This window comes from Nerophis ophidion, linkage group LG08 (assembly GCF_033978795.1).
Source record: "Nerophis ophidion isolate RoL-2023_Sa linkage group LG08, RoL_Noph_v1.0, whole genome shotgun sequence".
NCBI lineage: Eukaryota > Metazoa > Chordata > Actinopteri > Syngnathiformes > Syngnathidae > Nerophis > Nerophis ophidion.
Window position 1 is genome coordinate 42,760,341 of NC_084618.1, and position 16,828 is coordinate 42,777,168.

General features: G+C 42.1%; 2 protein-coding genes across 4 annotated transcripts in view; one reads left to right on the forward strand and one right to left on the reverse strand.

Annotated features, from left to right (window-relative positions):
- The window catches only part of tmem94 (transmembrane protein 94), a 116,306-nt gene extending 107,739 nt beyond the window's left edge, over positions 1-8,567 (forward strand). For all 3 annotated transcript variants that reach the window (XM_061908619.1, XM_061908620.1, XM_061908621.1), the window contains 2 exons: positions 1,473-1,643; positions 7,656-8,567. In XM_061908619.1, the coding sequence (XP_061764603.1) occupies positions 1,473-1,643; positions 7,656-7,728 (244 nt within the window). In that variant the 3' untranslated portion in view covers positions 7,729-8,567. The remainder of the gene's footprint in view (positions 1-1,472; positions 1,644-7,655) is intronic.
- Positions 8,568-13,919: 5,352 nt separating this feature from the next.
- Positions 13,920-15,949, reverse strand: LOC133558437 (uncharacterized). The gene is made up of 4 exons (XM_061909821.1): positions 15,903-15,949; positions 14,978-15,452; positions 14,375-14,911; positions 13,920-14,191 (listed from the first exon to the last, which is right to left on the reverse strand). Exons 1-3 carry the CDS (start codon positions 15,947-15,949, stop codon positions 14,675-14,677), a joined length of 759 nt encoding a protein of 252 aa, XP_061765805.1. The 3' UTR covers positions 13,920-14,191; positions 14,375-14,674.
- Between the last annotated feature and the right edge of the window lie 879 nt (positions 15,950-16,828).

Genomic DNA, 16,828 nt, shown 5'->3' on the forward strand with positions numbered 1-16,828 from the left:
AGGGCTGGGCGATGTGGCCTTTTTTTAATATCTCGATATTTTTAGGCCATATATATATATATATATATATATATATATATATATATCGATATTTTGCCTTTGCCTTGAATGAAAACATGTTAAAGTTAAAGTACCAATGATTGTCACACACACACTAGGTGTGGTGAAATTTGTCCTCTGCATTTGACCCATCCCCTTGTTCACCCCCTGAGAAGTGAGGGGAGCAGTAGGCAGCAGCGGTGCTGCGCCAGGGAATCATTTATGGTGATTTAACCCCCAATTCCAACCCTTGATGCTGAGTGCCAAGCAGGGAGGTAATGGGTCCCATTGTTTTTATAGTCTTTGGTATGACTCGAACCTACCGATCTCAGGGCGGACACTCCAACCACTAGGCCACTGAGTAGGTTGATGCATGTAATCACAGCAGTATGATGATTCTATGTGTCTACATTAAAACATTCTTGTTCATACTACAATAATATATGCTACTTTTAAACTTTCATGCAGAGAAGGAAACTAAGTCAATTGACCAAAACTGTATTTATTAAACAGTGGCACAAACGTTCATGTCATTTCCAAAACAGAAAGTGCAAGATTGTCAGAGACATTTTAAGTGTCAAATATAAATGAGCTGCATAAAAGGACGTTATAAAATTGTCTTCATTCTCTAGCAGGTGACTTTTCAAATGATGCTACATATTAGCAGTGGTGCTACTTTATATAGCAACCCTTTTGGCCCACACTTGACATATTACGGTTGTCTGTTCGACATAGTCCCACTTGAAGCCAAACCACCGCCAATGGACCCCCTGCTGTTTTTCTTGGGAATTAATTCTTCCTTCATTCGCACCTTCTTTCTCTTGTATTACCACTCGCACGACTCTGCTAGCATAACAGCAAACCTTACCCTGTCTGCTACCTCTCTGCTCCGTGAGAGCGTATACGTATGTGACGTATGACGTGACAGTATGTGACTTGTGTAAGAAGGTGCGCTTGCTTGTCTGTGAGAAGGAGACACAGGAAAGAGCGAGAAGAGCCTGTAGTGTAATGCCTGCAGCTAAAAGCAACTGCGTGAGAACGTATACTCGAATATCACGATATAGTCATTTACCCGCGATATATGGCCCAGCCCTAGTGTGTGTATAAAAAAGAACATTTACCTTATTTGACGCTATTAGATCAAAATGGTTCCACACTTTGGAACTCTTCCTTTTTATCACTTTCATTTGCATTGATAATGGCAATGAAAACCAATGTCAAACAGGGCACGGCACTCGTCCATCTTCCTGCAGTACGAGCTGTCACTCATGAGCCGAAGTAGCACTTTGGCACTTCATAGTCAAACGACACACACTTTGAGCGACACATCATTACTCCTTGTGTATCAGTCTGCTTCACATGTTTAATGATTTTCTCTTTTTCAGTCTGTGGGTTTAAAAAAGTACTAATTACAACTACAAATGTATCTCCAGTCTGCTTAGCCAGATGGTACAGGCCACAGTGGATTACCAGGTCTGGCGTGACCATGACAGCCTCCTGAACTTTGGACTGGGTGACATACCTCTGCTCGGATGGCTGCTGGTGTCTTTGTCCCTTCTGCTGGTCGTGGTGGTCAATGAGGCAGTCAAGCTGCATGAGATAAGGTATTAAACATGGTTTTGTGGGTATGAAATATAACTGGATGACGTGTGCCCTCGAGCTAAGGTGTTTATGATGGGATGATTAAATTTATTTTTTTCTGTCAGTCCTCACACAAGAACACAGATGACTTGGAAATGCAGAAAATCTAACATAAAGTTGTACTCACCAGTGACGAGGGGTTACAACATTTTCAATCAAAAGCATTTGTGGTCCTGCTACGTTGCCCGGGATGGGAATGATTAAGATTTTTCCAGTTGTTCTTCCTCTTTCGGTTCTGCTCAACAAATTCGATTCTCTTGATGATTCTTATTTGAGTACAAGTGGATTGGCATTAGTTTTGTTTACCTTAAAGGTAACATTACCTTACCAAGCCAACAGTGGGGTCTGAAGAGGCACATACGTTGTTTAGACAAAAATGTATAAATACAAAAATAAATATTACAGAAATAAACATTTTTCTGTGGAATTTAAAGGAGCCATATGTAGTAATGTGGCCAGAAATGGTACTGCAATCACGGTCAAAATTCTGTAGTCCCCTCCCACACTCCATGATTGAGGTTGTCAGATACACAGCCGAATCCGAGTCCTACTCCATGGAACTTCAAATTGCAATCGACAAGTCCTCTGCTGTAGGTTTCTCTTCTTTATACTTCTTGCAAGATAATTTACTAAGTAATTATGCTGCATTTTACGAATGTCAATTAGCCAAATGTATTAGTAAAGTTACGCAGCAATATTTGCATCGGGAGTCGGGACAGATTGTTGGCATTACCCTGCTAAAATGTCTAGTTTGACCGCACGAACCACCATCGAAATAATCATATATAATAATATATAAAATTATCTATTGCATAGGCCTACTTTGATGACAAGCCAAGGCCAACAGTAAAATTACTGCATTTTGTTCAGCATAACTCCATGTTGCATCCAACTTGGCACACTGCATTCTCTTCCTTGTACGCACATCCCCATCTTTTAGTGCAGAATGCGATTCTGTGAGCCAACCCACATTATGCAAAAACCATGTTACATATAAATCATATAGCCTACTACCATGTCAATACACAAAGTAGTAAATCATTACATGTAATGCATTATATTGTGCCAAGCAAATAGAACCCCATATGTGCCTGATGCACATACAGTACCAGAAACCGCAGTTAGCCGTGCTAATGTTGGAACCCATTTCTTCATTGTATCAGTATATTGAGAACGAAATGGGCACTGCTACTACCCATATCCATCCATCCATCCATCCATTTTCTGCCATATCCACATACAGTGGGGCAAATAAGTATTTAGTCAGCCACTGATTGTGCAAGTTCTCCCACTTAAAATGATGACAGATGTCTGTAATTTTCATCATAGGTACACTTCAACTGTGAGAGACAGAATATGAAAAAAAATCCAGGAATTCACATTGTAGGAATTTTAAAGAATTTATTTGTAAATTATGGTGGAAAATAAGTATTTGGTCAACCATTCAAAGATCTCACTGATGGAAGGACGAGTTGAGTTTATACCAAAAAGTTCTATTTTGGCTTCATCTGACGACATGACATTCTCCCAATCCTCTGCTGTTTCATCCATGTATCCATTTTGGTATAAACTCAACTTGTCGTGTTTGGAGGAAGAATACTGAGTTGCATCCCAAAAACACCATACCTACTGTGAAGCATGGGGGTGGAAATATCATGCTTAGGGGCTGTTTTTCTGCTAAGGAGACAGGACGATAGATCCGTGTTAAGGAAAGAATGAATGGGGCCATGTATCGTGAGATTTTGAGCCAAAACCTCCTTCCATCAGTGAGAGCTTTGAATGGTTGACCAAATACTTATTTTCCACCATAATTTACAAATAAATTCTTAAAAATTCCTACAATGTGAATTCCTGGATTTTTTTTCACGTTCTGTCTCTCATGGTTGAAGTGTACCTATGATGAAAATTACAGACATCTGTCATCATTTTAAGTGGGAGAACTTGCACAATCGGTGGCTGACTAAATACTTTTTTGCCCCACTACAGGTGTTATTTGTCGAAAATATATTTTTCCCTGTCAGTTGGATGACACATCGACATACAGGCTAACAGGCATATATTTTCCCCCGTTAGCCTATATGTCGATGTGTTATTGACCGGGCTAGCATGCTAAGCATTCGTTGCACGAACACATTAGCTTTGTTTGACAAGGTCATAGACCTTATTGGACAATATAGTTTACATACAAAATGTTTATTTCCATTTATTACAAGTAATAAGAAAACATAAATGCCTAAATTACCTATCAAGTTGCAAATTTTCAAGTTTGGCGCCAGATGAAAAAATCTTCTCCGCCTTCAATCCTCTCCATCTTTCAAAGGCATCCCCCATACAAATTCTTGTTTTGTTCCTGGCTTTTTCATGAATAAGTTGAGGACTGTAATGACGCCTTTTGGATTTACCAAGCTCTCACATTATTAGTAACTTTACCAGTGGCAGTAGCTAGACAAAAGTGGCGGTGCGTAACTGGCAACCTGGATTTGACACACTCACTGACTTTTTAATTGGTCGAACGGTGGAATAAAAACAATAACAACATTTCTGGGCTGTAAATCTAATTCTGACATGAGCATATTCTGGCTGAACTTCTGTTATCAGTCATAGAGGTATTCGAAAAGAACATGATTTATTAATGCTTTTTGACATATCAGGGCCCTGTATTAATGACTTGACATTACATTATTACATATGGCACCTTTAACAAAACATTTGGAAATTACACAATATTGTTACACTGTCAAAACTTTCAAGAATCTTTGTCATGTCCCTTCAAAATATACTGCTGTATCTAAAAAAAATGTGAATATCGTGCAAAGATTTAGATTTACCAGGTGAAAGTATTACAGTATATTAGAAAGGTTCATAACATGCAATTCAAGATACTACCAGCCTTCTTTTGAATTTAGAGGATTACGGCTGACAGTTTCTGAAAACCATGAATTGAAAATCTCAAAGTGGTTTTAGCAAATGGTTTTCAAAAACTGTAAGCAATGATCATCAAAATTATAAATAAAGGCTTGACATACAGTGCACCCTGAAGTACTCACAGCACTTCACGTTTTCCACATTTAGTTTTACAACTTTATTCCAAAATGGAAAAAAAATATTTTTGTCTTCAAAATTCATACCGACAACATCCCATAATGACAGTGTGAAAACATTTTTTGTTTGTTTGTTTTTTATGTGATTATGAATGTTGCCTGTCTATCTGTGTCGGCTCTGCGATGACGTAGCGACTTGTCCTGGGTGTATCCCACCTTCTGCCCGAAAGCAGCTGGGATAGGCTCCAACACCCCGCAAACCCAGAAGGGACAAGCGGTAGAAAATGGTTGGATGGATATTAAAAATTACATAAGTAGTCACAGCCTTCTCTCAGTACTTTGTTGATGCACCTTTGGCAACAATTAAACCCTCAAGTTGTTTTGAATATGATGCAACAAGCTTGGCACACCTATCTTTGGTCAGTTTCGCCCATTACTCTTTGTTGCACCTCACAAGCTCCATCAAGTTGGATTTTCAGATCTCTCTAATTATCTCAATGCTCAATGGGTGACATGTCTGGCGATTATGTTGCAAGAACTGGGATTTTTTCAGCTTCCAGGATTTGCATACAGATCCTTGCAACATAAGGTTGTGCTTTGTCATGCTGCATGGTCTCGGGTGAATGGCACTGCAATGGGCCTGTGGATCTTTTCACAATATCTCTGTGCATTCAAAATGCCATCAATAAAACGCACTTGGGTTCATTCTCCACAACATACGCCTGCCCACACCACAACCCCAACCCCACCATGGGCCAGTCAATTCACAATGTTGACATCAGCAAACCGCTTTCCCAAAACCGGTATTCATCCATAAAGAGAACACCTCTCCACTGTGCCAGACGCCATCGAATGTGAGCGTTTGCCTACTCTAGTCAGTTAGAATAAAATAGAATAGAAAGTACTTTATTGATCCCTGGGGGAAATTCAGCACCACAGTTTGCTCACAATAAACAATAATAATAATAAATAATGTATGACATATATTATATATATAATATATGAATATTATAAATATATTCTACATATATTGTACATTTAAGTGCAGTCAAGGAACATATGCATTATACAGTCTGATGGCTGTCGGTATGAAGGACCTCCTGTGTCGTTCCATGTTGCATTTTGGGAGTCTGAGCCTTCCACTGAACGTGCTCATTCTCTCCGCAAGGTCCGAGTGTAGTGGGTGGGAGGTGTTGTCCATAATGGCTAGGAGTTTTGCTAGACTTCTCCTCTCTTGACACCACCACCAGAGAGTCTAGCTCTATTCCCACCACGTTACTGGCCTTCTCTACCAACTTGTCCAGTCTGTTTGCGTCACTCACTCTCAGCCCGCTGCCCCAGCAGGCCACGGCGTACAAGAAATTACCCGCCACCACCGACTCGTAGAACATCTTCAACATTTTTGTACAGATGTTGAAGGATCCTAGCCTCCTGTAGAGGGCTTCAGCGTGTTTTGACCCATTCAGCTTGTTGTCGATTTATACTCTGAGGTATTTATAATCCTCAACCATGTCCACATTGACCCCACTGATGGAAACAGGGGTCACCAGAGTACTCCTCCTCCTTCCCAGGTCCACAACCAGCTCCTTGGTCTTCGTCACATTGAGCTGGAAGTGGTTCTTTCCACACCATGTGACAAAGTCCTCCACCAGTGTCCTGTATTCCTCATCATCACCATCCTCAATACACCCCACTATCGCAGAGTCATCAGAAAATTTCTGAAGATGGCAGGACTCTGACTAATGGTGTAAATCGGTGGTGTAAATGGTGAAGAGGAAGGGGGAGAGGACTGTACTCTGCGGGGCCCCGGTGTTGCTGTGTGTCAGACACACAGTCCTGCAGTCGCACGTACTGTGGTCTGTCAGTCAGGTAATCTACAACCCAGGACACCAAGGGGGCCTCCACCTGCATCTTCTCCAACTTCACACCCAGTAGCCCAGGCCGTATAGTATTGAAAGCACTGGAGAAGTCAAAAAACATGACCCTCACACTGCTCGCAGGCTTGTCCAGGTGGGTTTGGGCTCTGTTCAGCAGGTAGATGACAGCGTCCTCCACTCCCAGTCGGGGCTGGTAGGTGAATTGGAGTGGGTCTAGGTAGGGCTTGACTGTAGGGCGGAGTTGTTCCAGGACCAACCTCTCCATGGTCTTCATGACATGGGAGGTTAGCGCCACCGGCCTGTAGTCCTTTGATGTGCTGGGTCGCGTGCACTTGGGGATGGGGTTACGCTGAACAGCAGTCAGATCGAGACCCCAATGAGGACGACAAGCATGCAGATGAGTTCACCTGAGACGTTTTCTCAGTTTGTGCAGAAGTGTTTTGATGATGCAAGCCGATTGTTGCAGCAGCTGTCTAGGTGGCTGTTCTCAGACAATCATGGAGAAGCACCTGTTGGATGTGGACGTCTTGGGCTGGTGTAGTTTCACATGGTCTGTGGTTGTGAGGCCGGTTGGAAGTACAGCCAAATTATCTTCTACGCCTTTGGAGACGGCTTATGGTAGAGAGATGAAAGTAGGTAACGAATTCACAGGCAACTGCTCTGGTGGACTTTCCTGCAATCAGCATGCAAACTAGAGTGATAGCACCATTGACTACAATGCCAACTGGAAAATGTTTGGTCTTGAAGTGGCTCGAAAACCCAACTTCATTGTCCAACAATAGTGTGACTGGCAAAAACAATAAATAGTTTCACTTTACATAGATCCCAACGTAAACGGGAAGTCATGAACTCTTACACCCTTCGCCTGCAATTAAAAATAGAAAATAAACTTCGGAAATTGCATACAATTTTAGCGTATATGGCAAAAAAAAACATATTCCCACCACTATTCTCTGATGCAAATAGAGAATGATAATGAACTAACAGATCATTTCAACATGAAAGCAGCAGTGTGATATGACGTATGATGTAATTTTGTCCTCTTTCCCCAATTCAGGGTGCGAGTTCGCTACCAGAAAAGACAGAAGCTGCAGTTTGAAACAAAACTCGGAATGAATTCTCCATTCTGACGACGATGATGGCGAACTACCACTGTACTACTAATTTACCAACAGCCAAAGAAGGGCAGCTTAACGCTAACTGACAATACAATCATCCGCAGTAACAGATACAAAAGGTCTAATTTTTTTTAGGTTTTATTACAAATATTCAAGCGAGGGTCTGTTCTCTTGCTGATGTTTCACCTGACTACTCCATTTTATGACATGCAATGTGAAAGATGGTTTTACTGTAAGAACATTTTAAAGATGTTTTGTGGTTGAAGGGAACATGGCCACTTAGTTGTTGTCACCTTGTCTTTTAATCTATTCTTATACTTTATTTATAGCACATTTTTATAATCAAAGAATGTAAACTGACCAGTCCAAGATTCAGATAATGAATATAACAATACGCAAGCATACTGAAAATACAAAGAGGGTGAAATCCAATGATGATTGTGTTATTTTGTTTCTCACGAATTGTGACACTTTGAATTTATTCACTTTATTTGATTAGGACAACGCATATTGATTCATATGAGCAAATAATCACACTAAACATGCCAGAATTAGCTACGATAGCTCGATTTAATCTGTTGTCAAAGGCAAGTGCCCTAAAAACCAACACACATTTACGGACAACATCATACATATCGCACATACATTACAAGATGACTTACAATAAATGTTGGCAATAAAACAAGTCAACATAATATTGAAAAGCAAAGAACTCTGTTTTTTTACTAGTACACAAGCCCAAATAATCTGCTAATGTTACAAAGATAGCCTTTTGAAAAAAATCTTCTTTTGAAAAAACAACCTGTGTCTTGTCATGTGGCCGTGTCTTGTAAATAAATAAATAAAACATATTTGTTGGTTTTTTTCAGCTGCAAATGTCACGTTTGAATTCAATTAAAATAAAAACAAATTCATGAATCCCTGAGGAGGTTATTTATTGAGGTTGTCGTGGTTCTACCAGGAATTGATTAACGTGGACCCCGACTTAAAAAAGTTGAAAAACTTATTGGGGTGTTACCATTTAGTCTTCACAGTACAGTACAGTCTTGTACTGTACTGTGCAATCTACTAATAAAAGTTTAAATCAATCATATAACCTCCATGGCCCACAGTAAATAGTCAATACAGACAAAATCAAGCTTAGAATGGATAATAGTAAAGTTTGTGATAGTCTATTGTATAATTAGAGATCATTTACCACAGGGGTGCCCATTACGTCGATCGCGAACTACCGGTTGATCGTGGAGCATGTGTCAGTCAATCGCCAGCCAGGCATAATAAAAAAAAAAAGATATAAAATTAGCGATCATCAATCTTCACTTGATTGATATTCACGGCACCCAAAAATCTTGTGAGATGACGCTGGCAGCTGCCAGATCATTATTAAGAAAAAAATAAAAAGGACTGACGGGAGGGCGAGAAACACTTTTTTTTTACCTGCAGTCAAATCTCTAAAGACCAACTGCACAGTTCCTGTCTTCATAATAAAAGCCCTGCTTAATCCTGCCTGCGCTAACAAAATAAGAGTCTTAGAAAGCTGACGTGCACAAACTAGCAAGCTACGGAGTTTGCTGCCAATGTATTTCTTGTCAAGTGTATAAAAAGTAGAATGGAAGCTGGGCATATAAGATGCCAAAAAAGCAACCGCTTTCATGTGCTGTTGGACAGAAAGGAGGACTTTTTTTATCAACCATTTAAAAATGCGGAGGTTATCAGCACTAGTGATTTAGGGTTATATAAGTAAACATTGATTGATTGATTGATTGATTCCAATCAATGCAAGTCATCAGAATCAGGTAATACACCAACTTATATTCTTGTATTTATGAAAGAAATCAATCTATATGTGTTAAACATGCTTGTATTATCATTAAACACCTATAACTTAACAAAAACCTCTCTTTCTTAAATTAATAAATATAATTATATATATGAATGAGGTAGATCCCCAATTGAAAAGTAGCTCATCTGTAGAAAACGTGTGGGCACCCCTGCTCTACAACCACATTGCTTTAAGAAATGAAAAATAAAAACAAAGGAATGAACAAAGAGAACCTTTTTAAGATTAAGTGAAGAGGGGACGAATGAGGATTTAGAGAATCGATTTGTCGGGATCTTTCCGTGTGGAGTTTGCATGTTCTCCCCGTGACTGTGTGGGTTCCCTCCGGGTACTCCGGCTTCCTCCCACCTCTAAAGACATGCACCTGGGGATAGGTTGATTGGCAACACTAAATGGTCCCTAGTCTGTGAATGTGAGTGTAAATGTTGTCTGTCTATCTGTGTTGGCCCTGTGATGAAGTGGCGTCTTGTCCAGGGTGTACGGCACCTTCCGCCTGATTGTACAAACCCCGTTTCCATATGAGTTGGGAAATTGTGTTGGATGTAAATATAATTCAGTTGAATGCCCTACAAAGACAAGATATTATATGTTCAAACTCATACACTTTATTATTTATTTTTTTAATAATTAACTTGGAATTTCATAGCTGCAACACGTGCCAAAGTAGTTGGGAAAGGGCATGGTCACCACTATGTTACACCACCTTTTCTTTTAACAACACTCAATAAATGTTTGGGAACTGAGGAAACTAATTGTTGAAGCTTTGAAAGTGGAATTCTTTCCCATTCTTCTTTTATGTAGAGCTTCAGTCGTTCAACAGTCCGGGGTCTCCGCTGTCGTATTTTACGCTTCATAATGAGCCACACATTTTCGATGGAAGACAGGTCTGGACGGCAGGCGGGCCAGGAAAGTACCCGCACTCTTTTTTTACGAAGCAACGCTGTTGTAACACTTCTCTTGCTGAAATAAGCAGGGGCGTCCATGATAACGTTGCTTGGATGGCAACAAATATTTCAAAACCTGTATGGACCTTTCAGCACTAATGGTTCCTTCACAGATGTGTAAGTTACCCATGCCTTGGACACTAATACACCCCCATACCATCACAGATGCTGGCTTTTGAACTTTGCGCCTATGACAATCTGAAGGGTTATTTTCCTCTTTGTTCTGGAGGACACCACGTCCTCTGTTTCCAAATATAATTTGAAATGTGGACTCGTCAGACCACAGAACATCTTTCCACTTTGCATCAGTCCATCTTCGTTGAGCCAAGCGGGCAGGAATTCAGGATATTGTTGATAAATGGGTTTGGCTTTGCATAGTAGAGTTTTAACTTGCACTTACAGATGTAGCGACCAACTGTAGTTACTGACAGTGGTTTTATGAAGTGTTCCTGAGCCCATGTGGTGATATCATTTACACACTGATGTCGGTTTTTGATGCAGTACCGCCTGAGGGATCAAAAATCCGTCATATCATCGCTTACATGCAGGGATTTCTCCGGATTCTCTGAACTTTCTGATGATTTTATGGACCGTAGATGGTAAAATCCCTAAATTCCTTGCAATAGCTCGTTGAGAAATGTTGTTCTAAAACTGTTCGACAATTTTCTTACAAAGTGGTAACCCTCGCCCCATCCTTGTTTGTGAATTACTTAGCATTTCATGGAAGCTGTTTTTATACCCAATCATGGCACCCACCTGTTCCCAATTAGCCTGCACACCTGTGGGATGTTCCATATAAGTGTTTGATGAGCATTCCTCAACTTTATCAGTATCTATTGCCACCTTTCCCAACTTCTTTGTCACATGTTGCTGGCATCAAATTCTAAAGTTCATGATTATTTGCACAGAAAAAAAATGTTTATCAGTTTGAACATCAAATATGTTGTCTTTGTAGCATATTCAACTGAATATGGGTTGAAAATGATTTGCAAATCATTGTATTCCGTTTATATTTACATCTAACACAATTTCCCAACTTATATGGAAATGGGGTTTGTAGCTGAGGAAGGCTCCAGCACCCCCCGCAACCCCAAAAGCGACAAGCGGTAGAAAAATGGATGGATGGATGGATGGATAGGAAGGTCATAACGGTGCGGCGCCCTGAGAGCAACAGAGAGAATTCACCCACAAACATAGGCGCCTACCCCGGGCCCACGTGGGATTGATGGCAACTTTCAACCTTTTAAGTTTTGTTTTTTTTATCTATCTTGTTGCTAAATCTGAGATGGGATTGGTCCGTTTCACATAATAAAACATTATATATCATACAGTCTATGAATAACAGAGTCCAACCAAGTTTTCATTGTGCCCGATATTAAACTAATGACATTGTCATCTTGACCTTGAACACACTGCAAGTGAGCGAATGAAGGCCATACTTAGTCAACAGCCATGCTGTACATGTCACATTGAAGGTGGCCGTATGAACAACGCCAACTCTGTCATAAACATGTGCCATGTAGTGAAACCACACTAAACAACGACAAACACATTTGGGAAGAATATTAGCACAGCAACACGACATAAACACAACAGAACAAATTCCTGGAATTCCCTGCAGCACCAACTCTTCCGGGACGCTACAATGTAAACAAACGCCATTGGTGGATTTACACCTGTATCTAGTCGATACTACTATGATTACATCGATATTTTTTAACATAGAAAATATTCTTTAGTTTTTTTTTATTCATATTTTGTTTATAAACTCAGGAAATATGTCCGTGGACACATGAGGACTTTGAATATGACCAATGTATGATCCTGTAACTACTTGGTATCGGATTGACACCCAAATGTGTGGTATCATCCAAAACTAATGTAGAGTATCAAACAACAGAAGAATAAGTGATTATTGCATTTTAACAGAAGTGTAGATAGAACCTGTTGAAACAAAAAGTAAGCAGATATTAACAGTACATTTAACAAGTACATTAACAATTCATTTTCTACCTTTTGTCCTTAATAATTTGGACAAAATAATAGAATGATTAATGACACAATATGTTACTGCATATGTCAGCAGAATAAATTAGAAGTCTTTTTTTGTTTACTTCCTACTAAAAGACACATTGTCTTGTATGTTCATTATTTTATTTAAGGACATACTTGCAATAAGAAACACTTGTTTAATGTATCATAAGAATGTTTTGTTAAAATAAAGCCAGTAATGACATTTTTTTGTGGTCCCTTTTATTTAAAAAAGTACCGAAATACTTTTGGTACCGGTATTGGTACCAAAATATTGGTATCGGGACAACACTAATACACACACACCGAGCACCCACTGGCAGAAATGTAGATCGGCGCCTATGCTTGCAAGGACATGGTTCGGGGAGGTTAAAATGCTCGCTGCTTTCGGATGTTTTGCTGGTTGCAAAAGGAACTTAAGTCTCTTAGTTTTCATCCAGTAATCTTACAACAGTACTTTACGTGTCTAGTCAGGCTGTTTCTGTCTTTGACTGAAAGACAATGAAAGTAACAAATAAAGGAAAAACACATAAGGGTCTCAATAAATGCATGATAAAAACGACAAGAGTTTTACAGGCCTGACATAAAAATAAAGGTTTTGTTATTGTAAATGTTTATTATTGTCAACCATAGAAAAGGGACCGCAGTGCAGTATCGTCAGAAAAGGAAATCAGACAGCTGTCTTGCCTGCTCTTGCATTCCTGGCTATACACAATAAAAAGTAAGGGTGAAAGGACGCATCCTTGGGGTGAACCTGTGGAGACGGTTACAGAGTCCGAGTGACAGCCATTAACAGAGACTCCTTGCTGTCTACCATTTGAAAAGTCTAAAATCTGTAACACAAGCTGGTGAGACGATTCAAATTTAGACACAAACCTGTCAGTCAAGCAATGTGGCTGCATTGTATTACATTTGGGGTGTCAAACGTACGGCCCGCAGGCCGGGTTAGGCCCGCAAGCAGGTTGTATAAGGCCCACGGGATGAGTTCGTTAAAAATATAAAACTGAGCAGGAATTTTTGAATAAAAGAAACTGCTGTTCTAGATTTGTCCACTAGATGTTGCAACAGTGACAAATAGTGGACACATTTGTATCTTTGTAGATGATGCGACATGATTTTAGTGCACCAGTCGAGGAAAATGAGCAAATTCCATAAATAACATCCTGTAATTTGATTTTGATATTACTTTTTAATCTTGATAGATTGAAAATGAACAATTAGTTGACTGATTAATATTGTCATATAATTTATTCATAAAGTATAAATAACGACAAGATTACTGTTAACTGCAACATGTAAGTGTAAAAAAAAAAAACATTATGATTTGTACATTTTCAGAGTGTGCTTGTTCTATTTTTAAACAAAGAAAACATTCTAAAGTTGTCTTTATTTTGAAGTTATCGTGCCGTGATTTTACCAGTCCGGCCCACTTGGGAGTAGATTTTTTTCCATGTCTCCCGACGAGCGCCATAGAACTCCCGGGTTGGCTCGGTTGTAGTCCTCCAACAGGGAGGGGTCAGCAAGGTAGGAGGCCGGCACCCAAGACCTCTCCTCTGGTCCATACCCATCCCAATCAACCAGGTATACCAGCCCCCCACCCTGCCGACGGTCCATGAGGATCTCCTTAACTGACCACACTGGGTTGACGTTTTCCAGGATTCTGGGGGTTGGAGGGGGCAGGATAAGAGAGCGGACTGACAGAAACAGGTTTGATCTGTGAAACATGGACCACAGGGTTTCGCTTGATGGAAGAGGGAAGAGACAGTTTTACTGAAGCAGGGTTAATGATGGCCTCCACCGCATAATGTCCTACAAAACAGAATACCAGTTTATGGGATGGTACCTGCAGGTCCTTGGCCCGTAACAGGACCTGTTGTCCGAGAGTGTATAATGGTGCCGGGATGCCCCGCCGGTTGGCACTGCAGCGCAGTCTTTCTGAACCCCTCAAAGGGCGGCACGGGCGGTCCTCCAAATTTGATGACAGCATCTGATCTGTCGGCGGGAAGATGGGACAGCCGCTTCGGCCTCCTGTTGGGGAAACACAGGGGGTTGATACCCAAGGGAGCACTCGAACGGGGAGTTACCGGTAGCAGAGCTCTTCATCGAGTTGTAGGCAAACTCGACCAGGGGCAAGAATTTGCGGTCACGATGCGGGCTGGTGGGCGGCAACACAGCGCACCATGGTCTCCACACACTGATTCGTCCTCTCCGCTTGACCACTAATCTGTGGATGGTAGCCCGACTTAAAGTTGACCATTGACCCAATCCCTTTGCAGAAGGTCTGCCACACCCGGGAAGTGAACTGGGGGCCACGGTCAGAGACGGTGTCCATGGGTATCCCATGCTGTTTGACAACATTCACTCGGAAGAAGAGGGGAGTCTAGGCAAAGGAACAAAATGTGTGGCCTTGGAGAAGCTCCAACAATGGTGAGAATAGTTGTGTTACCTCGGGATAAGGGGAATCCAGTGATGAAGTCCGACGCGATGTGGGACCAGGGACGGCCGGGCACAGGTAGGGGGCACAAAAAGCCCGCCGGCGGTCTGTGGGAAGACTTGTTGCGAGAGCATTTTGTGCAAGCGGCAATAAACTCACGGGTGTCCATAGCCATAGACGGCCAACAGAACCGCCCAGGGATGAAGGAGAGTGTGCGCTGGAATCCCGAATGGCAGGAAAAAATGCTGGAGTGCCCCCAGTCAAACATTTAGGTCGTAGTTCCCGGGGCACAAATAGTTTGTTGGGAGGTCTGCACCGTGGTCCACGGTTGGAACACAGGGCAGCCCAAATCTGGTCCTCCACTTCCCAAGTGACCATACCAATTATCCTGGCCGGAGGAAGGATGGGTTCTGCCATGGAGGTGCCGGCAGGCTCCTGCCTGAACTGCCGGGATAGGGCATCAGCCTTACTGTTGCGGGAGCCCGGCCTGAAAGAAAGGGTATAATCAAATCATCCAAATAATTGTGCCCAACGAGCCTGCCAGTATATATACTATGTATGAGAGATTACAGTGGTCCGTGAGGACCTGGAACTGGTGCTTTGCGCCTTCTAGCCAGTGCCTCCATTTCAAAAGGGCCTCATGGATCGCTAGTAGCTCCCTATTTCCGGCATCATAGTTACGTTCCGCCGAGGAGAGGCGGACAAAGAGCAGCTCGAAGACCTCTATGGAAAGTCAAAATCAAGGCCCAAATTTCCCTCGACCAGACGCGGGTCACCGGGGCACTCTCTGGAGCCAGCCCCTGCAATGGGCTCACCACTCATAAGAGGGGGCATAGAAGTCGGGTGCGAGCTTGGCGGAAAAAACGAAGGCAAGGCCCTTAGCGGTATTATCCTCGGTGACAGAAGCTAGCGCTTGGACTGTGGAACGTCACCTCACTGGAGGTAAAGGAGCCTCAGCTGGTGCACGAGGTGGAGAAGTTCCATCTAGATATAGTCAGAATCACTTCGACGCACAGCAAGGCCTCTGCCTTCGGGTAGGGAAACGGGTCTTGACTGTTGTTTGTGTTTACGCACCAAACAGCCGCTCAGAGCACCCACCCTTTTTGGATTCACTCGAGGGAGTACTGGGAAGTGCTCCCTCAGGTGACTCCTTTGTTCTACTGGGTGACTTCAATGCTCACTTTGGCAACAACAGTGAAACCTGGAGAGGCATGATTGGGAGGAATGGCTTCCCGGATCTGAACCCCAATGGTGTTTTCTTATTGGACGTTTGTGCTTGTCACAGATTGTCCATAACAAACACCATGTTCAAACATAAGGGTGTCCATAGCTGCACTTGGTACCAGGACACCGTAAGCCTATGTTCGGTGATTGATTTTGTGGTTGTGTCATCGGATTTGTGGTCTCATGTTTTGGACACTTGGGTGAAAAGAGGGGCAGAGCTTTCTACCGATCACCACCTTGTGGTTAGTTTGCTCTGATAGTGGGGGAGCATGCCAGACAGGCCTGCCAGGCCCAAAGGGTAGGCTCTGCTATTTCTGGGGCTGAGGTTGCCGAGGAAGTTAAGAAGCTCCTCGGTGGTTCCTCAAGGCTTTGGATGCTGTGGGGCTGTGTTGGTTGACAAGACTCTGCAACATTGTGTGGGCATCGGGGGCGGTGCCTCTGGATTGGGAGATCGGGGTGGTGGTTCTTCTCTTTAAGAAGGGGAACCAGAGGGTGTGTTCCTACTATCGTTGGAAGACACTCAGCCTTCCCGGCAGGGTATATTCTGGTGTACTGGAGATGAGGCTATGCCGGATAGTCGAACCTCGGATTGAAGGCGAGCAGTATGGTTTTTGTCCTGGTCGTGGAATTGTGGACCTG